This window comes from Vulpes vulpes, chromosome 14, assembly GCF_048418805.1.
Source record: "Vulpes vulpes isolate BD-2025 chromosome 14, VulVul3, whole genome shotgun sequence".
Lineage (NCBI taxonomy): Eukaryota > Metazoa > Chordata > Mammalia > Carnivora > Canidae > Vulpes > Vulpes vulpes.
In genome coordinates, this window is record NC_132793.1 from 55,930,812 (window position 1) to 55,953,826 (window position 23,015).

The window sequence follows — 23,015 nt, forward strand, 5'->3', positions numbered from 1 at the left end:
GGATGAGCCAGCAATTCTGGTAAATCCATGTTTTACTGACTTAAGTAAATTTGTGGATATATGAGAAAAAGTTTTAAATACATCTAATCCAGAAAGGGCTAACAAAAGGCACAGGCTTCCATGAGCCTCAAAAGACAATTTGAATATATACCTTTAAGGTATATTAATAGTGAAAGGCTCTCCAACTAGGGATTCTAAAATATTCTCATCCTATGTTTATTTCTATAAAAATATTACCAGAAGATTGTCTTCTACTTACAAATATTCTGTTCACTTTATTTCGTTTAGATCACTATCGGTAAGTAAAATGAGGGATAACAATGAACAAATGTTTAAAAGATCAAAGATTTATTCTTCATAGTATGGCTTACTGACCGTCTAAAAGACCATTACACATGATGCAGTTCTGTCACATTTCGACAAACTGTTCATTGAATGAGTACTGTATGTCTAACTACAATTAACTCTTTGATGAAACATGGATCCAAGCCATAGGTAAGAGAGCAGTGATTGTCATTTAGGTGCTGGGTTTCACTAAAGGATGCTATAATTCCAGTTGAATCAGTGGACTTAGGCTTGCCTTTGAGAAGTACCGTATGCTCATGGGTGTGTGCAGGAGTGTGGATATGAATCTGTGTGTGCATGTGTGCACATACCATCTATGCAGCCAGAAGAAGTCAGCTTTTTACGATGAGTACGAGCATAATCCTGTAGGTTAGGTGCGCTTGAAGAACCCCCGAGCACCGAGGTGCTAAACAGGCCCGCACAGTGAGACCCTGATGGGAGTTAGAGAAAATACATACACAACGGGTGTTCTTCCATTCACATTGGGAATTCATGCAGCATGCAATAACATGGCTCTTACCACACTTAGCTGGCAGTGCCTTGAACAGACTCACAATTCATTTGTAATGTAGACTTTAATATAATCACTACCACCACTTATCATATGTACAAATGAGGGTATTTATTAACACTGGGTAAAATGTTGCCTTTAGAGAAAATAATATGTCTACACCATAATCAGACATACATATATTAAAAGCATTAAAATACTAACACAGAAATTAATTTAGGTTGATAAGGGATACTGTCAGTTTGCATGAACAGTTCATATAAAAAAAAATTCCTAGCACAAATGTAGCCATAATAGAGCAATATTTTTTAATGTGTGTCTGTAAATGAAGAATCTTTTCTGATACCTCTGAGTTAAAAATCATTAATGCATGTTACAAAATGAAGCAAATTAAAGCTTACTAATTTGTGAGAAGACCATGTGAGAACAATTCCTTGTAGGTCATCCAGGCCTAAACACCTTAAATTTATAATACTTAAATGTCTTCAGATCTTAATTAATAAGACCCCATGAAACACATTATTAACAAATAAAACACAGCCAGTATAAACTGACGCTTAATTTGTAGGAAAAGTATTTACACCCAAGCAAAACTTTTAGCACTTGGTAAAGATTAAATAAATTTCTATCAAATATGTTATGATACATAAAGTAAGATAATGTGGGAATATTAAAAGCTGTCAACATAAACTATATATAATTAAGGAAGATCTTTAATAGGCATCAACAAACAGTTCATAAACTTAGTATGTAGATCAAAGTATATAGTTGAAACTTATTTATGCTTTTATTAAAACTATTTAGACAACTATTTATAGAGAAAATACTATGCCACTTACTCCATATAGTTTATCAGCAATGAGCTTAAAACTGATAAGTTTCAGTGTTGCTTTGCAATACTATTTGCAAAGAACCAATTATGTTCTACAGGTCAGTAATGAGTAACAACTGCCCCCATGCATTAGTTTTGCTTTGGTTTTCCTTAGGAGATAATCAAAAGGAAAATTAACACACCGAGAAAGGGCTTAAAACACTCCCCACTTTATCAGGAAAGAAGAAGGTTTTTTGTTTCTTTTTAGCAGAAGGTTCTTTTTTGTATGCAATGGCATATTTACAATTTTATCAGCCAGGAAAAGTGAAATTTCCTTCCTCATTAAAATATTTTGGGATTTTAATGTATAGAATACAAAAACTAGCATTGATAACTGGACGAAGTAGCTTACACTGCAGACATTCAAAACAGTTATAAATCAAATTAAATGCTGTTTCTTGTTCATTCTATTGAAACCTTACTGTATACTTTGAGTTGTACAACACAACATTTTAAAATTAATACAGGTTAAATAAAAACTAAAGCATAGCATTTGGTCATGCTTTCATCACTGAAGAGTTTTACATGTGTGCAAAATAGCAAGTTGAAGAAGGTTTGGAATAGAATTTCTTTTAGACCACATACCTACAGTAGGGTTCTGCTTCTGTTCCACAAGAGTTCTTGGTGTTCTCAAATAATTAGCATTTTCAGATACAACCTGTGCAAGGAAAGTAAAATAAATGAGGTAAAACAGTAAAATCAATTCAAAAGTCCATACTTCATTTGCAGCCTGTTCCAGACAGACAAAGGTTAATAAGCTGTATGATAAATATTAGTAGAAATACATAAAACATGAAAGATCATGCAAGATCCCCTTCTGAAGGGAGTCCATTTCATATGAAGTCCTTGCAATGAAGTGGTGCGAAGCAGGCATTCAGAATGAAATATCACGTATGAAATAAGACAGATGAAAAGAAACAATTAATAGATTGATATAATTTCACTCTTAAAAGAAGCCAAATGCCCACTCTTAAACAGCTCCTGTATTTGAAGGGGGGGAAAAACAATCACAAACAAAAGAAAAGACAGACAGAGACTGTTGAGGTCACCATACAATTACTGATCCATGCACGGGCTTTATCAGAGTAACCTTTAAATATTCACAGCCTTAATGGATACCATAATCCCTTTTCCTATAATTAAATGCATTATATTTCCAAAAGGAAATTGCTGAAATTCTTGGAAAAGTCATGTATGTATAACAGCAGACCTTCCATTGTTAAGACAGAAAAACCCAAAAAACCCCTAGTATCTTAAATTTCCAAATGTCATCACAGAAAGTCCTTCTGAAGTCCTTTTATTTTGGCCCATATTGTTGATGGGCACCTATATATTGCATTCTCTTATAAAGAGAGCATTAAAATATACAATTCAAAAAAACACCAAACTGAATGTATCCTTAAATTAGATACTTCCAGATAATGGAATAATGAGGGAGAGAACAATTAGTATTAGATGTACCTTGCTAATTAACACAGGACCACATAAATTTTGATACTGTAAAAAATGTTCATATTCTCAGCAAATTCCAAATGGAATCTAATTTTTCAATTATGGGCAAAAAGGCTATTACATTTTCTTACCATCAAATTAGGTAATCTTGTTTCTAAATGTTTTAAAGGACAACTATGTCAAAAAAGATTTCTTTCCTTTTTAAAGTTTTTTATTAACATGCTAAAGTTCCAGGAGTGTAAAATTTATTGATTTAATTTTTAAATCCTGGATATTTAAAACCCTCCCAGTAAAAATCCTAAACACATGCAATATAAGAGGTTTTTTTTCCTCTTATCACAAACATTATTCAATGACGTAAAAATTAAAATACAGAAGGATTTACTCTGATGTTAAATATAAGGGATTAGATGTCCTCAAAGACAGCTGTTTGTTGCTCTGAATGCGGGTAGGAAAATGTTTAATGAAGTAAAGTTTAAAAACCTGTTGCCATGAGCCAAAAATACTGGATGTGAAAGCCAATGATTTGGGGGAGACAGGGGAAGAAGTGATTTGTTCCCCTGATCTGCGTCTTCGACGCCCAGTACCCACACCACTGGTATAATGCAGCCAGGTACCAGTACCCTCTGGGCTAGACACACTCAGGGGGCTCTCTTCCTGGAAGTGAGAAAGGGGGCAAAAAAAAAAAAAAAAAAAAAAGCAGAGCATGCAAAGTTAGATACAACAGAGCCAAATGATCAGAAAGAAAAAAAAATACAGTTTGTTTGCATTTTTTTTACCAATTTTTAAGAAACTATTAAACAGTAATTGGGAGCCAAATATTTCAAATATTTGAGAAACTGACAGGAATGACTTATAAATCTAATTGTATGTGATAACAATTATAAGAATTACCTTATCTTAAGTATACAAAATATTGATACTGCTTAATAGTTGTCCCTTCTCCCTTAAATATGGAAAGATTTAACAATTATCTGTTTTAGCAACTTTTAGAATATTAAAGCATTATGCTTAATTTTAAATATTCAAGATGTTCTACGCTATAACTCAGTAACCTTTCAACCCAAAGCACTAAAGAACCGTGCAAAGGGTTAAAGAAATTATATGATGTAGAAAAGACAACCTGTCTGCCAGACATTAATAAAGAGAGAGAGAAGATGGATTCAAATTGCACTTGCTTCTACTTTCAAGCTATTTATTTGTCTACCCCCTCCAATAATTATTTATAGAGTTCAGTAAGCAAAACATGCAGCAAACATCATCAGTTACATGTTTGCATGTTCAGGTTTCAGACAGTGAGGACAGAGTAAAATCTACTTGCACAAAATGAAGAGAATAGTCTTTTTCTCTGTGTGTCTTTTGGAAGTACAAACTTCTGATATCCATGGAGATGGTGGACGCTGGAAAAAGTCTTCAAGGTTTTACTTGAATAATTTACCTTATGGAAGTAAAAGTTTAGCATGGCATAGAAATAATCTCTTGAAAGCAACTATTTAAGTATTTATGAGAAAAAGGTTTATAAATGTGTTCTGTGTCTTAAAAATTAAAAAAGGGCAGTGATTTTGTTGAAGATTTTACAAATACAAATGTGCTGCAAAATGAAGACTCACAACACAGTTGGCTGTATCAGTGTGCTTTGAGAAGGTTTAATGGTGAAATTTCGAACAATCTGATTAATTTACAGATTGCTTTGTTCAACAACATCAAAATCACTGCCCTCACACAATGGTAGTTTAAGTTATATTAATGTCATTTCCCAAATTTCTGAAATTAAAGATACCTGAACATAACCCCAGGTTTCTCATTTTTTAATTAAGCTATACTAGAACATAGATCCAAATTCTAGTTATTAGTCATCCTCTTTTATGATTAACTTAAAATATCACAAATCACAGAAACCCTAACCAGTAAATCTCCATTATAAAATTACCACAATCTATTTATTGATGGGTGTTTTTACTACAAAATTGTTAAATTGGCTCACATATATATTTGAAATTTGAGAGTCATAAAGCACTTTTGTTTATATAATTTGGGGCTACAGAAATGAGCATAATTCTTCTGTTGTTGTTGTTTACGTTCTAATTCACCAAATGCTAGATAAATGTTATACTTAATTATTACAACTCAGCATATTTAATTATCAACAAAAATATTTTTCTAACTTAAAAATTGAGGGCTGTTTTCATCTTAAAATCTTGCTCTATACATTAACTTGAGAATTTAGAAAACATTTTTATAAGCTGGGAGAATCATCCTATAGAGAATATAGATAACTTAAAATAAAGGCATTTAAATTATAAAAATGTATACTGGTGTTAAAGATTTACTTAACAAGTTACATTCCAACTGTTCAACTTTCCTGTTAAATCTTATTTTGGTAGTTATTTACATGTTATTCTACTAGAGAACATAAGAATTAGCCTTCCTTAATTGTAGATCTTAATACAAAAGCAAATTTTCAACTGAATTTTCAAATTTTTATACTGATTTTTGCATCAGGCTAAAAACTTAGAGTTTCATCTTAATCTACAGTATCATTGGAATCAGTTGTTGAAGAATTTCCGACAGTTCCTCTCAACTTTCAGGTAAATATTATTCTCTGCCTATTAAATCAGACTTTTAAAAAAGTTCCTTATTAGAATAACCTAAAGTAACAGGACAGAAAAACAGATCAGTTTTCAAAGGTCTCGTTTTACTGTCTATTGAACTTTGTTATGAAAACTATACATAAAGCTCCAGATTCTTAATCTTTTTTTAACAGCCTCTATATTTTAAAAATATTTATTAGAAAAAGAGGCAAAGTTGACAATTAAAAATCTCTTAGGTTTCCACACTCCATAATTAAAGCTGTATTTTCTTTTCTGTTTTATTAAAATATAGTTAGTTTATTTTATGAAAAACATGCTCTGACACATATACTTACTTCATTTGTAGCCATCTTCCTAGATCTTGGAAGTGGAGACTTCCTGTGTATATGAATTGGCTCTGATACCATAGGTTTGAACAGTATCACAGCACGATCAGTCTCATCTTTTTTAGAAGTATGTGGTTCATCATCATTATCAATTTTAAAAGATCTCCTGCCTTCATTCTGTGGGCAAAGAATACAACATATAAAATTCAGGTAAAGCAAGAGTTTCTTATGATAAATTTAATCACCAATTGGGGAAGTCAGTTGAAGCACATGTACAAGTTTGCTGATTCAAATGAATCAATATTAATTGAATTTTTACAATAGCCTAGTATTATATGGGTACCATAAAACAGATGACAGAGTTCCTGACTTTAAGAAATACACTAAAAACTAAACAGTTAGTGACAAAAACAAGGCATATAAAACTAAATGCTTAATTATATTTCATCAAATGCCAACATAAATAAGAAATAATAATAAAGGACACTAATAAAAAACAGAGATAAGCTTTTTTATACAGCAATGTCATTGGCATGAGCACAAAGTAAAACACCATTTTAGGGTAGCCCCGGTGGTGCAGCAGTTTGGCGCCGCCTGCAGCCTGGGGTGTGATCCTGGAGACCTGGGATCGAGTCTCACATTGGGCTCCCTGCATGGGGCCTGCTTCTCCCTCTGCCTGTCTCTCTGCCTCTCTCTCTGTGTGTCTATGAATAAATAAATAAAATGTAAAAAAATAAAAAACCCACCATTTTAATTTATAAATTTCAGAATATTTAAATTCTATTCCAAATATTCCCAATACATGTGATGACTACATACACAAATAATATGATGACTTACTAAATATTTACTGGGTTTGTACCAAGACAAATAGGATAGAGTCCGAGATAAAAAAAACAAATTTGAAAAAGTTATATCAAATATTTATCTATAATAGAATGGGTAAATTGGGGTATAGTCATATATTAAAACATATAATTTAAAGCAATAACAATGAATAGGCTAAAAGTAAGTACAATTACATCAACGAATCTCACAAATGTAACATCAGCCAAAAGAAGTCAAGCAGAAGTACAGAAAAACATGCATCAAAATAAGGAGTATAGGAAATAGAGGAACTTCTTTAACTGGTTAAAGGATATCTAAAATCTTGACAGAATCATCACAGTTAATGAATCATTGAAATATTACTGAGCCCACCATTACTAATTCTACTCAATACCATTTGTCATCATTCATAGGTATGATCATATCTGCAGAAAATCCAAATGACTCTATGGATAAATTACTAGAATGAGTAACAGCATGTTAGTAAGGTCATTAGTTATAAAATCTTCACACAAAAATGAGTTAAAATTCAATACAATAAGAAACAGAATGAAATTCATATATTTTTTAAAGATTTATTTACTCATGCGAGACACAGACTGAGAGAGAGAGAGAGAGGCAGAGACACAGGCAGAGGGAGAAGCAGGCTCCCTGCAGGGAGCCTGACTGTGGGACTCAATCCTGGATCCCGGGATCATGATCTGAGTCGAAAGCAGGCGCCCGATCACTGAGCCACAGAAAATGAAATTTAAATAAATCCTTTATGATAGCATAAAAACATAAAGAACTAGGAATTAATGTGATAAAGATACAAGACATACAAACCCTTAATTTTATCAAAAAGATACAAAAAAGCTAAATAAATTCAGAGATAAATTGAGTCCTTAGAATAATGGATCTACTATTGTTAAGTGTTATCTCCCTCAAAACTGATCTGCAAAATTTATGTAATCTCAACCGAAATCCCCCAAAAAGTTCTCTTTGGAATATTTTGCTTTAGTTTGAGAATGAAGAAGTGTTTACTTTTTTTTGGAGGGGACAGAGAAGGTCAGAGAGTAGCCTTCACACCCAGCCCAGAGACAAACTTAGGCTGGATTTCATGACACTGAGATCATGACCTGAGACCAAATCAACAATCGGATGCTTAACTGACTGAGCTCCCAGGTGCCCTGAGAATTAAGTGTTTAGTGTCAACACTTCTACTCAACACCATATTGGTTCAAGCCAGGAGCACTTCATAAAAAAGCACATCCACATGGCCAATAAACATGAAAATTGCTAATCCTTACTGGTCATGAGGATAATGTAAATTTAAACTACAACAAAATCCCTCAAAATAGCCCCATAATGATCATACCAAGTGCTGACAAAGATATGGCTGTATCGTTAGAAAACTATTTGATTGTATTTTCTAAACTTGAACATATGCATACTCTATGACCTAGTAATTTTACTCTCTAATGTATATCCAAAAGAAATGTGTATACACGTTCACCAAAAGACTTTTACAAAAATGTTCATAAAAGCACTCATCTTCATAGCTTGAACTGGAAATAAATGATTAGAGTGAAACAGATGAGCACACTTCACTGTATTTATTTATATTTGTTGTTGCCACGTAATCCTACATGACAACAAAAGTGAAGAACAGACTGGATAAATCTCATAAACATAATCAAAGAAAGAAGCTAAACCCACCTGACATCCCCCCAAAAGCATGTATTTTGTGATTTCATTTATAAAAAGTTCAAACAATAGGCATAATTAAAATATGGTACTAGGAAAGCCTGGGTGGCTCAGCTGTTGAGCATCTGCCTTCGGCTTAGGGCGTGATCCTGGACTTCTGGGATCGAGTTCCACATCAGGCTCCTGTGAGGAGCCTGCTTCTCTCTCTGCTTGTATCTCTGCCTCTCTCTGTGTTTCTCATGAATAAATAAATAAAATATTAATAAAATAAAGTAAAATAAAATAAAAGATGGTGCTAAAGGTCACAATAGTAGGTATCTTTGGGGAGAAGACAGAGGTTGTGATAGGAGGGGCAAGACTGGGTGTTTTGGAATGATGATATTATTCTATCTAGAACCTAGCTGGCTGTTTTGTAATTGTGTTCATTCTGTAATACATCATTAAGCTATACATCTATGATTCTTCAATATGAATTATAACAGTAAAAAGTTTTAAATTGAGTTATGCATTTAACTTTATAAGGTTATTATGAGGATTAAAATACAAGAATTTCTGCCAAGTGTTTATTTAGCATAGTGTTTACCACGCACTAGTCCTCAAGTAATACAACAACCAAAACCAGAACTAAAACTATAGTTAAGCATTCTAAATACTGGCCTGAAAAATAGAAAAAATCTAAATAAAATAAAAAATTTTAGCACGCTTAGGCATATTGTCTGCTCAGGGTGCCTGGATGGCTTAGTCATTTAAGCATCTGCCTTTGGCTCAGGTCATGATTCCAGGGTCCTGCTATTGACCCCATGTTGGGCTCCCTGCTCAGTGGGGAGCCTGCTTCTCCCTCTGCCGGCCTGCCTACTCATGCTTTCTTGCCTTCTCTCTCTCTTTAAACAAACAAACAAACAAACAAACAAAGTTGTCCACCCAAATCATACATAAAGAAATTATATTATCTTGCTACTTAGTAGTTGGGACAAGAATTGAAGGACATTAATAGGAAATTCTTAAAGGAACCTTATGAAAATCTAGAAGATGAGAGTTGCATCTTTATTACCTCTCTTGAAGCTGGTCTATAGCCATAGCCAGATGGTAAATTTTTGTCTTCTTCGCATCCTTTAGCTCCTGGACTAAAATGTAATTCAACATGAAAACGTTCCTCTGAGGAGAGATCCTAAAAAATATAGAATATTTCCAAAATGAAAAGCTACAGGCTATTTAATTACCCCTGGTAAAACACACAAATCAAGAACTCTCGTTACCTTATTAGGATCCTCATAAAGCATGATCACAATCTGAGTCATGTAATTGAGTTCATTGACAACATTTAAGTAATCCATAGCTCGTTTCCACTGTTCATCCTTTGATTCCTAAACAAAAAGTATATGGTAAGCATTTTCTAATATCGCTTTACTTGAAAGTCACCTTATTTTCATTATGGTAGTTTGTTTAATCTTGAGTGACACAACACAAATAAGGTAAATACATACATGTTCAACCTGTCAAAATGACTCAATTATATGTAAGTCTTGGTAAACTACTCATGTTTAGGTAAATTATCTTAAAAATCTTTTACCAGCAGTATTAGAAAGTCTAATGGTATCTTTTTGAATAGCTTTTAGAAAGTAAATATAGAAATCTCTTGAAATACAAACCTGTCATTGAATTCTGAGGGTAAGAGACAGTTAGTTAACCTGAAGTCCCAAAGTCTCTACTGTGGAATCATGCTTTATAAACTGAATACTATTCTCTAAGAGTAGAGCTACTCCCACTCTCATAAGTCAATGTACATTATACAGTAAATATGCCTCATTATTCTGCAGTGGTATCTAAATCAGCAGGATGTGGCATATGTAGGTTCTATCAATCTTACCATCTCCTTCATGTATAGATGACCATTGGTCTTTAAACATAAATCATTTCCATCAGAACTGAAAGGGATCCTACAGAACATGTACTAGAAGCATTCAAAGTGGAAAATTCTATCTGAAAAGGTAAAACTACTCACTCAAAGTCTACAGTCAATGGTCAACAGAGTCTACATCACAGATAACTTTTCTTCATTTCATAGGTCATAAACTTTGGAAATAAATGAATACAACATTTTTTTGGGGCATACGGTAAGAGTATATGATATTTTGGACTCCAGTACAAAATGTGTGTTACTTTATAAAATGAAATTTAACACACATGTTGATTACTTATTTAAAAAAAAAACAAACCCAAAACAGCATGTTTTCACATTTAGACATTATCCATCTCTGAGAATGCATTCCCCTTTTGAAGTTTCTGGAAGAGTAGAGTTAAATATACATCATATAATTTGTATTCTTCAGTGTGTGCTTAGCATCATTTTAATAAATGGCTAGCCACACCTCTGAGTGCTCTAATGCCAAGCCATCAAAGTAGCTACTCCTAACCTAAGCAATACTGCAGAGAAAAAACTGCATCTGTGTGTGTTTGTGTGTGTCCGTCTGCCTATGTATTTGGGGGAGGGATAGGTGCTAAGATGTATGTGCATGTTTTCTTAAAATAATATTAGCATAGCATTTGAGTTTCACTAAATGTGAATTACTATAAATAATGGATTTAAATATCAAAAAATTTCAATAGGTAAAAAGATGTATTAGACTTCGTGATCCTACATTATTTATATGAACATCATCTAATAATATCAAATTCAGTGCTGTCAAACAGGTGTTGCTAGGTCTGTTCTAATGAACATATGAAATTAAATAATATTTAGTAGCATCTTCCTAAACACAATTAACATGCAAGAATCCATAAAAAGCTTTTTTAAAAAAATTAAGGCTTATTAAATATATTCTCTGAAATCTTACTTATAATCTTGTTTCCTTAACAAACACCTTTAAAAGAAAATCTATTGTGGAGAGCTAGATTTTACCCTGTTCACACTGAAAAATCAAAAAATTCAACTGGGAGAGACTGAACAAGGTTTTATTATATTAGTTACAGGGCCTTATAAAGATAACATGAGTTGCAATGAGTTACAGTTCAAATAAATTTTTTAAGTTAGAAAATGAGACATCATGTTGATATTAAAGACTTTACATATACTAATGTAAAAAAAATAAATTTTTTTTGAAATTGTGGAAGCAGAGTTTTCAAAGAATGAAGTTGTTCAGCTTCTGTTTTAGAAATGCAGCTGAATGTAATATATACTTAACAAGCTTTAGTTCTACTACCACTACTCCATTCCAATTATATCATCTTCCTTTAGATCACTGCGAGAGCTTCCTGTTTTCTTATCTACTCCAGCCTATCTGCTGTCCACACAGCACCAAGCCATTTATTTCCCTGCTTAAAAATGGTTTCCCAATTCCCTTAGGATTCCCAAGGCACTGGCTCCCCAACCTTATCTGTTGCCAACTCATCCACTGCTCACTATGGCCTGTTCTGTGGAATCATCGTCCATGGTTTTTCCACCTTCTAAGTAAGTGTAAGAGAGCCAAAAAGGAACCACATAAGAGATGTAGTTATCCTCCCCCAAAACAATTCCATCATTATGTCTCGATATGGAAGTTCTTGAGTTGCTGTCATTTTTTTAAAAGATTTCTCTTACTAAAGCTCAACTAATACACATATGTATGCAAGGGATGTCACTTTGCCATTTCTTAATGGGACAAAAAAGAAACCAAAAGTAGAGGGAAGAACATATGAATTAGAAAATTTGATGAAAACAGAGGATTGAAATAACTCGGGTAACTTTAATATTAACTATTCATCAAGGCTAATAATAAAATTAAGAATCAAGAGACATAACAAATCTCCATTATACATCTAACAGCCCTTTATTAAAAAAAATAAAACTGAATTTTCTTTTAAGAACTACTTTGTCAATAGATGTGTACTGATGTATTCAGCAATATATACATAGAAACTTGAAGGAAAATTCTTATTTTTTGCTATTTTAGAGATGGATGAAAATATATTTTTGACATATAATAGAGTGACATTGTATTCTAGGTAATCTATGGTTTGGGTGTACTGAGAAACAAGATATTAAAATCTCTAAGTCTCTTTGTACATTATCACTTCCGTTGCCAATACTTATGATGTCATTTTATCATTTCAAATGCAAACTTCCTGGGAATCTTACTACTAGCTACCACCTTAGCTGTCATTAATGTGTTGGCTTCCTTACTCTATACTTTTAACTTAAACCTCTATTCTCACATGCGAACATACTCAAGCTGGCTAAAACCAAACTTATTACTTTCCTTCTTAAGATATGATCTTCCCCCCTCAAGTGTTACTTTCATCAGTGAATGGTAGGATCATCTGCCGAATTACCAATGTTAGTGAAAGCCTAACAGGCTGGAGGAAGTTGTTGGTAAGGGATTATACAAAGGTAAGAAAAATGTTACTGGAAGCTACAGGAAAATCAACTCTTGCTATGTAGTGGCATAAAGTGTAGAAACACTAGACTGTAGTCAGTGTATCTAATGAACTAGCTCTGGAGATTTCTAGGAAAAGTACTGAACATGTCACCAAGATTCTTCTCATTGCCTGTGATAAACTAGGACAGAGATAAGCTACAGAAAAATTGTCAATTATAAAGAAGCTTGCTGACTCCAAAAATTAAACTGTTTCTCATTTTCAGACATTTTGGGGACCAAACAATACTATAATTAAAAAGTGACTTTCAGGAAGAAGGAAACACAAGACTCTACCATGAAAACATGGTGTGATCATAAAAACACTTGCTAAGACCTCATAAAGGTATGAGGTGCTTCACAGACCTTCCAAAGAAACAAAAGACCTTCTCAGGACCTTAGGAGTATGCTCTCTCAGATGCTCAGTATTAAGCAATAAGTATTGCTGAGTGTCATCCCTCAGTAACCACAGAGGGAACCCACGGTAGAAAAGGGCTTATCCTTAAGAGATCTTTGGGTGTGATGCGTTTAATACAATATATTCTAAATTACTCCATTTTGTTTTGTTTTTTAAATTATACCATCTTCAACTAAAAATAAACAGACCTTTGGAACCCCAAACTTCTTTGAGCAGGAAGCAGGATGAAGAAAATTACTCAACTGCCAACAAAAGCTACTTTTTATTTTAAAGGAAGGATGACCCATGAAGCAATCAAGAACCCAAATTATGAAGACATAAGCCATGGGAAACTACTGCCTGGCAGCATGACAGAGTCCCAATTAAAGAATGGGCAACATAGACCTAGGCAGATTTCAAAATTGCTACAGGCTAGTGACTACAGTGTCCCTTCTATTTCAAACTCTTTTGAAAAGTTCACCTACAGCAGTGATGTCTAACCCACCACTGTATGTTGGGCATTTCAAGGACAGATAATTTTTCTCTTCAGTTCATATGTCACTGAATTAAGGTTGAATGCTCTTGAACATTCAAGGAGTTATGTCCAAGGAGTCCCATCTACATCTGGACTTGACTTAGATGAAGAAACCTGGGATGTCAAATTTATGATATAATAAAATAAGAGGAGTAATACTGGATAAGAGGTTAAGTGAATTTTGCATATGGGAGAAATATGGATTGTATAGACAGCAGACATATGATGGATCCTGTTTTCCAAAGATGGCCACCACAATGTATCTACTCCCAAGTACTCATCTTATAATGTGACAGCGACACTCTACTCATGTAGTAATGTAGATGAATTTCCCCATCCCTCGAACCTGGATGAAACTCTGTTACTGCCTCAATCAATATAGCTCAGTAGAAGTGATATCATGTGACTTCATAAGTTAGGTCATTAAAATATCTTGCCACTGCACCTTGTTCCATTATGAAACTCAATCTTACAACTTAGCTACCCTGTTTTGAGGAAGCAGGTCACAAGAAGAGGCCAGATGTAGGTACTGTGGTCAACAACCCCAACTGAAATTCTAGGCAACGTACAGCATCAAGCACCATACAGGACAGGAAAGCTTTGAGATGATTCAAGCCCCAGCCACTGTCTTAACCACTACCTCATAAGAGACCCAAAGTGAAACTGTCTAAGTATATCACAGTCAATCCTTTAAACTGTGAGAGATACAAGTAACTGTGATTGTTTTAAGCCAAGCTGTAGTATGATTCATTTCTAACAGTATATGAGAGGTACAATATCCAACCCAACACCAAGTTCTTTCTTATCCCTAAATAACTCAAATTCATCAGCTTCTCTTTATCTTATTAACACCAGCCTATAACATCACCTAAAATATTTTATGTTATTGTTTACTTAAATTAAACTTCTCTAAAGGGAAAAGAACATGTCTTTATCCCCAACATCTAGCACAGTGCTTGGTATATAGTAGACCCTGAACAAATTATGGCAAATGGTCAATTAGTGAAAATGCACAGTAAAAACTTCATTACAAATTCAAAGAACCATATTTGTTAAGCAGATTGGAATAGCTTTTTCTACTTACATTGCATAAGGCACCATAGCGAAGAATAGATAGTAAAGAATGTACATGACTTTCACTGGTAAAATATAGCCTGGTACGAACATGACGTTCAGGAGACAGAACACCTCTGGAATACCTAAAGTTAGCAGCAGACAATGTTAGAACGTGGCCATCTAGTCAAAACTTAAGTTTTGAAATTACTTGGTAAAAATAAAATTTAATCTTACTAGAAGTGAAAGACTGTACTATGTAAATCTATCCCTCTTCCAACCACAATGGAGGGGTTGGTTATCTTAGTAGAGATTCCTCTAACATGAAGATTAACTAGAACTAATTGGGACCTCTGAGATTAGTCAAAAAGGAGTTAATACTAACCAAGTTCACTGTAAATGGGTCATTTTGGCTCCTCTAATAGCAATGACAAAGGTCATAGCCCTAAAGAAACTCACCAATATTTATGCTGTTGACTAGGGTAAACACTGACAATCCCATGTGAAGAGGACATATATCCCCTTTCCCTGTTCATCTCAGTTTTTCCTAAGTTGGGAGCCCTCAAGAACCTTGGTGGGAAGTCAACTGTTGGAGTACCTAGGTAATCCTTATTTCCACAGTGCACTAAGTGAAACATTCCTGATTTCTTCACAGGAACATTAGGTTTGAAATACGAAAAAACAGACGCCTATAGATTTAAATACCAGTACAGTCTCTTACACAGGGTGGAGTTTATTTACAGTGTCATCATCTTGTGTCCTCTGGAGGTCTGAGCGAATTTTTCTAACTAGAGGAGTACAGTAGCCTTTGGCAATCTCCAGTTTTTCAGCTTTAGTTATACCATATTCCTGAGCAGAAAATACATGTTATTAGAAAAAAGATATAATGACAAAGCACTCTAATAAATGTACTGCTAAATTAAAACATTCTAGTAAGAGACAAATATCTTTAGAAAGCTTTTTATGAACATTACAAAATTCCTAGTTTATATTTTTTGCAACTACAGGTATAGTATCCTAAAACTATTAAGTATAATTAGAAAATTTTTTTGGTAGAACTGAAAAAAAAGCAAGTGGTTTTTGAAGAGGGGAGGATGAATGGATGAATGTAATCTTTATGGATAGTACTTCAACTCAATCCTAAGGTTTTAAATGTAGAAACAATACTAAAAGAAAGATGGGTTAAGGATATAAACACTAAAGCAAAGAAAACATTCAATAAACCTATGAAAAGAAATATAAATAAAACAATGAGATTTTGTTTATTTGAATGTAAAAGATTAAGAAGGCTAACAGATCATTTAAAAGAATTTGGCTAATACTTTTAAAGACTAACCTAGTGGTGAGCAAAAATGTAATGAAATTCATCAAATTTAATGACTTTAATAATAATTATGAGTTAATTAATTTTACAATGAGGAATTACAATATGGAATGTTAAGAAAACATAATCATAGTAATAATTATAATAAAAATTACAGTTCAAAGAGGTAGATTAGAAAATGACCTGATATGTAAAGAGAAAAAACTGTGATAGGTAAAGAGAAAAAGAGGGAGAAAGGCAAAGAAAGCAGAAAATGGAGAGGGAGTGACAGAGAAAGAAAAGAGAGAGTAGAGATGAGGGAGGAAACAGGCATGCCCTCTTTCTTCAAATTCATTCTAGGATACCTGAATTTAAAGGCTACTTCCTAGTATCAGGTACTTTCTAGACAGCAAAAACTCTATACGGGTAATAGATTTGAAAACTGTCGAATAAAGAAAACACTGACTAATTACAGATGGAAGGCCCATGAAAATAGGACTTCTTGGAGTCATTTACCTTAAACTAAAGCTTGGTTGCTTCAAAAATCTTGCCAGCATAGATGACTGTGAAATGGGTATGCAAGAAAGATATATATGTAATTGTATATGTGTAAATTAAAGAAAAATGTTGGAATTAAAAATCATCAGAGGGGAATCCCCGGGTGGCTCAGTGGTTTGGTGCCTGCCTTCGGCCCAGGGCGTGACCCAGGAGACCTGGGATCGAGTTCCACATCAGGCTCCTTGCATGGAACCTGCTTCTCCCTCTGCCTGTGTCTGCCTCTCCCTCTATCTCTCTGTGTCTCTCAAGAATAAATAAAATCTTAAAAAAAAAAAAATCATCGGACGAAATTTTTTTTGTGTTGTCAGCAAGGAACGAGGAAACAGGTACTCTCAAACACTGTTTAACTGGAAGAAAACTGGTAAAAGATTTCTGGAGCTACAGAAATAGTCTTGAGTACATATAAAGATGTGTAAAAAGAGTGAAAGAAATGAAGAATCCAGATTCTCAAATATAAATTATTTAACCAAATAATTATTTAACCATTTAGCCAGTAGAAGTAATGAAGTACATATAGCTTGAATGATATGGAAAGAAGTTCTTGGTGCTAAGTGAAGGGAAAAAAAAATCAGTTTGTAAAAGAATATAGTATGCTTTTCCCAGTTTCATTTTTACAAAGAATATATTTGTTACATGTATGAGAAAAATTCTATCTTCATGAATTTAAAAGAAAAATCCTTTAAGAATTTTCTAAAGTATTAAAATGTTTTTCCCTAGTTGGTAACATCAGTGATTTTTTTTTTTGTTGCTATTTCTACATTTTCTAATTTTACACAAAGATATATAAATTTTGTAATGAAGGAATTTTTTTCCTTTAACACACTGACATATTTTGTTCACCTGCCAACACCAACTAGTATCAAATAATTGTTAGATATCCTAGTTCTCCTATGTAATTACACTATTTCTGCCATAAACAGAACTAATTAAAATACCACATGAAGCTATATGAAAGCTTATTATGTGGTTATATTTAATGAGAATATTGATGGACTTTATGTGGCAAATGCTAGTATGAACATTCTTCTCTGCATTTCATAACCCACAAATAACTGTGATTGCAGTTAAGAGAACCTCAGTACCAAATTTAGTCTTGAGATTTAGTCTTGAGTTCCTATCTACCACCATCCCATCATGTTTATTTTAAAGTATTGTTTGTAAGCCATGACCTTTATTTGATGAAAATTGAGACTGGTTAAAAAGTGGAAAGTTAATTCTATCATAGCAAAAGTATCTGTAATTAATTAAAATTAGTTTAGCCGTTAAATAAAATAATAAACACTGTTCTATTTAAGCTTAACTATGATTAGAATTATATAATTCACATAGTATAGATGTAAGAACTAATCAATTCAATGTAAGAGTAGACATTTTTAGAGGCATAACACTTGGAAGTACACCAGAGAATATACCCATTTTTCTTGCACAGATAATATTTTCTAATTCTAAATTAGTATATTCTAAACAAGTCAAAATTTTACATTATTTGACAGAATCATCAAGTCTCTAAGCTTGAAATATTCTTTATTTCCTTGAGAGTTAAGTAGGCAAAATTTTCATTTTTTCCCATTATAAACTGCACTATCATTATAATTACCATAAATACATTTATAATTTTTAGTTTAAATGATTGAAAATGCCTGCATTTTATCCACAGTTCTGGATTTATGAAGGCTAAAGTAACAAAGCAAAACAATATCTACTGGACTGAATTCAACACTCCGTTAAAAAAGAAGAAATTCCAACTTTTTGCCATAGTAAGGAACGACAAACAGAAAAGTTAGGGAGTTAAGCCTAAAGCTGTCCTCTCCTTAAGTTATACTCTCAGAAATACAGGAAAGCATGTAAAAAGATCTCTTACTTTTATTTTTTTTTTTTAATTAATTTTTATTGGAAAGATCTCTTACTTTTAAAGTTATAACTTTACTCAAATGTAATTATGAATTTACCAAAAATAAGACTGATACTTATAAGCTTGAACAAAATGTTGTCTGAAATATCCTAACATTTCAAAGATAATTTAGCCAAGCAAGAAATTCTGAAGATGTCTTCAAGTAAGTTCTCAAAATGTTGAGATCTAAATTAACTGAATCCAAAGATAATTATTGTAATAAAGACTGAGAACAGTTGAGCATGACAATTACTTTAAAAGATATAAATGATGTTTCAAATCTTCCCAACTCATTATCATTTTTACTGATTGTTCTAATTATATTACTTTTAAAAATTCATTATAAATATTTAAGTTATAAGGAGATAGTAAGAAATTTCTTCAGGGATATAAGCAATAAACCTGAAATACATACAGGATACATAGGAGAAATTAACATCTAAAACCCTATTAACACCTGAGTATATTTTTACGCCCAACTCTTAGAAACCAACTTTTTAGTCCCAATTCTAGAACATTTAGTATCCAGAACTGAGAAACAAGAGATTAAATAATTCATGTAACAAAACAGACAAGATTATATGGTAACAAATCATTTGTGTATTTAGCCACTGAGGTGGAAAGTTAGGATATACTGAAAATCTACTCTGAAGAATACATACAGCCACACTAAATGTTTAAGACGGTCATATTAACAGTTTACCTAAAAAGCATACCTTTAAATAATCTTCATTGAAAGAATGAATATAACTAACATGCACTGAGCCTGGACTAATGTCAAAGCAATCCAAAACAATGAAAAACACCTGGATCTTATTTGTACTTCCAAGACAAACTAATTATATGGTTAGCAGAATTAATAGCAACCATTCCGGGACACCTGGTTGGCTCAGATGGTTAAGCCTCTGCCTTCAGCTCAGGTTATGATCTCAGGGTCCGGGGATTGAGCCCCACATTGGGGTCCCTGCTCAGTGGGGAGTCTGCTTCTCCCTCTCCTTCTGCCCCTTCCCTGCTCATGCTCACTCTCACTCTCTCTCTCTCTCCACCCCCCTCAAATGAATACATAAAATCTTAAAAAAACAAAACAAAAACAAAACAGCAACCACTATTTTCAGAATAGTTAATAAGAAGAATCTGAATAAATTCTATCTTGAATTTTATTAACAAAGATGAGTCCAACTTAATTAACTTCAGAGTTATAATCAAACCTGTGTTGACTCAATGACTATACATTGCAGCTAAAACTGAGTATGCAGAATTAAGTGTGTTCACTTTGATGATAATCTTAAAATATCTTACTTTATAAAACTTTTTATTCTGTAAAATTACATCTCCCTCTTTTTTAGATTTATTTATTTCAGAGAGAGAGAAAGAGAGAGCACATGCACCTACGGAGAGGGGCAGAAGGAGTGGGAGACAAGCAAACTCCCTGCTAGGAAGTCTGATGTGGGGCTTGATCCTAGGACCTTGAGATCATGACCTGAGCTGAAATCCAGAATGCCTCTAAATTACTTTTGCAGAATAAAACTTCTCTTCCATTTAGTAAAAAGAAGTTGTCAGATAATAATTCCTTGTTTGCTAAGTCAGTGTTTTTTCTAAGAGGCTCAAATATATATATATATATATATATATATATATATATATACATTCCTGATATGTGAGATACTTTGATCTACTTTTTAAATAATTCATTTTGCAAGTCACCGAATCAAAAAATATACTTAAGATCATTTATATTATACATCTGACCAAACAAATACTGTTCTCTCAGGCTGAAAGAATAAGCTAATCCTTAACCTGTACACAAATAATTACAGGTAAGTTGTACACTGTCTGAATTTCCAGTTTTTCAACGTCTATAGTTTTTCCTGAATTTTCTGTGAATATTAAGAAAGGGATACTGATACTACATTAGCTATTTTTATTTGTATTTTTAAGAAAGGCTACTTTGGTTCAGCATCTTCATATTTTTCATGTATTCCATTTTTTTCTGCTTTTTAACTTTGGTTCATAGTTGGATATCTGATCTACTCCAATCTTCTCTTTACAATATCCAAATAATCTTTAATAGTTGAGTTGAAAACAAGTCCCAAAAGGGAATCTGGAATCATTTTCTGCTATGTTCTGTAACTCACTTGTTTTGTCACTTGTCTTTTCATTATCAAGCTGATTCTCTGCCTAATTACATTTCAATTATTTAAGCTTTGGTTACACCTTTTTTATAAATCTTATAAATGAAAAGACTCATGACTTACAATCTTCCAAAAATAAATTACACTTTCACCTCTAAATAATTAGTATTTGATTCTTGATTTTGGTTCAGGTCATGATTGCAGGGTCATGAGATTGAGCCCCATGTTGAGTTCCATGTTGGGCATGGAGCCTGCTTAAGGTTCTCTCTCTTCCTCTCCCTCTGCCCCTCCCTCCTTGCTCTTTCTTAAAAATATTTCCTTTTTTTCAAAATGCTTGTACATAAAATAAAAAGACTTGTAAAATTTACATAGGGCCACAGCTACCTTTTGTTCCCACTCCCCAGATACTTCATAGCACAGAATTGGTACATAAGTAGCCAATAAATATTTAAGTAATATATTCCATCCTGTTTTCAGTTGTCTTGTTAGTATATTATTTTTCTTTAGGAATATGAATTCTTAAGTTTTAAAGTCATTATAATCAAACTATTAGAAAATCAAGTAATGATTTAATACAATAAAAAGTCTGATTTATAAATTCATAATTACTTTCCTGTTAAAAGTTATGGGTTTTATAGAGATGAAAACCACTATCTTTTATCCAGTGATAGACATTTTAAAAGAAGCTACAGAACACTGTAAGAAAACTGATCCTAGATTTACTCACCTGAGGGATAACAATATCTGCTAATGCCTTTGAAAGCCTATATAATTCCATTGTATTTTCTAATTTCAAGGAACCATTATGCTGGACATCGTATTTTATACAGTCATATATGTCAGGGATTTTACTAATGTCATATCTTCCATTCTTTGTTTTAAAGTCTTTCTCCAGCTTGGACCATCTACGTAGCATAAGCTCTAATGTTTCACTATGGTAAAGCTGAATATCTAAAACAACATAACATATTTAACATATTAAACTTAGAATCAGAGTAAAGGTATACACTAAAAAAAAAAAGGTATATACTAAAAAACTGATAATCAGAATTTTTTAAATGTCAGAGGTAGAACTATTAAGAAGGAAGGGAATGATACTATAGGCATATACCATTAGCAACCATATATTCTGTAGACTTAAATAAAAGATATATATAATTGGCTTAGGACTTCGGTTTATAAAAGGCCTTTCCTTATGTTACACATTTCAATAATCAGAGGAAAAAGAATAACAATTATAACAAAACTCTTTTAAGGCTATTTTCAATTCTGAATTTTAAATACTATTTTCTTACTATATTCACAGAACTAACAGGATAGTCTCTAGCAGAAAGGAACATTAGGAATTAAACAGCTCAGAGGATTTATTTTTATCAGTTAAAATCCTAGATTTCAAAGTTGCCCAAGTTAATCTGAGAGTTAGAGTCCAGATCATCTTCCTATTGCTTGTTTCTTATTATGCTATTTGGTTCTAACTATATGGCAATGCTACAGAATTAATAGTAATATTTTATTATCTTTTTCATGCTATCATGGGGAAAAGAAACTATAACCTATTATAAACTATTATTCTTTTGTTGCACGTATGTTAAATCATACCTTGAATAGTATGAGGGGCTTAATTTCTTAAGATTGATGCATCTTATTTTAAAATGTTTATAGTAATTGGATAATAATTTTCATTTGTTTCACATTCAAAGGAACATATAATATTTACCTGATGATTTGGGATCTTCCATTCGATGTCTGATTTGAGAAGTCAAACTTTGTATCAAGGAATAAACTTTATCACAAGTCTTCACAGGATTTTTAATTAAATGCATTGATTTGATAAGAGAAATGCTTCCGGATGGAGTAAGCTATAATGAGGAAAGTATAAATTTTACATCTAGTTATGCCTAATTGTCTAAGAGATCAATATACAAAATTTTCCAGTAGCTGGAGACCAATTCCATATCAAAACTGAAGACGACCCCTAAAATACAGTAATAAGATCAAAAAGGAAGTAAAAATCTCAGAATTTAACATTAAAAAATATTAAATATTAATAATCATGAGAGTACTCACAGAGAAAATTTAGCAGAACTACTCTAACTTACAATGAAATTTTATTCTTACAATGACAAATTGCTGACTCAATATGGT

At 32.8% G+C, this 23,015-nt stretch overlaps 1 protein-coding gene across 26 annotated transcripts in view; it reads right to left on the minus strand.

The window, feature by feature from the left end:
- PPIP5K2 (diphosphoinositol pentakisphosphate kinase 2) overlaps window positions 1-23,015 on the minus strand; it is an 88,799-nt gene that overhangs the window by 29,558 nt on the left and 36,226 nt on the right. For 8 of the 26 annotated variants that reach the window (XM_072736657.1, XM_025992825.2, XM_025992823.2 and 5 more), the window contains exons 18-27: window positions 22,588-22,729; window positions 21,598-21,821; window positions 15,708-15,835; window positions 15,018-15,132; window positions 9,867-9,974; window positions 9,662-9,778; window positions 6,106-6,273; window positions 3,663-3,836; window positions 2,313-2,385; window positions 657-776 (exon numbers count right to left, since the gene is read on the minus strand). In XM_072736657.1, the coding sequence (XP_072592758.1) occupies window positions 657-776; window positions 2,313-2,385; window positions 3,663-3,836; window positions 6,106-6,273; window positions 9,662-9,778; window positions 9,867-9,974; window positions 15,018-15,132; window positions 15,708-15,835; window positions 21,598-21,821; window positions 22,588-22,729 (1,369 nt within the window). Of the gene's footprint in view, window positions 1-656; window positions 777-2,312; window positions 2,386-3,662; window positions 3,837-4,500; window positions 4,618-6,105; window positions 6,274-9,661; window positions 9,779-9,866; window positions 9,975-15,017; window positions 15,133-15,707; window positions 15,836-21,597; window positions 21,822-22,587; window positions 22,730-23,015 lie in introns of all 26 variants that reach the window. The other 18 variants (XR_011997010.1, XM_025992830.2, XM_025992827.2 and 15 more) reach the window with 5 other exon arrangements.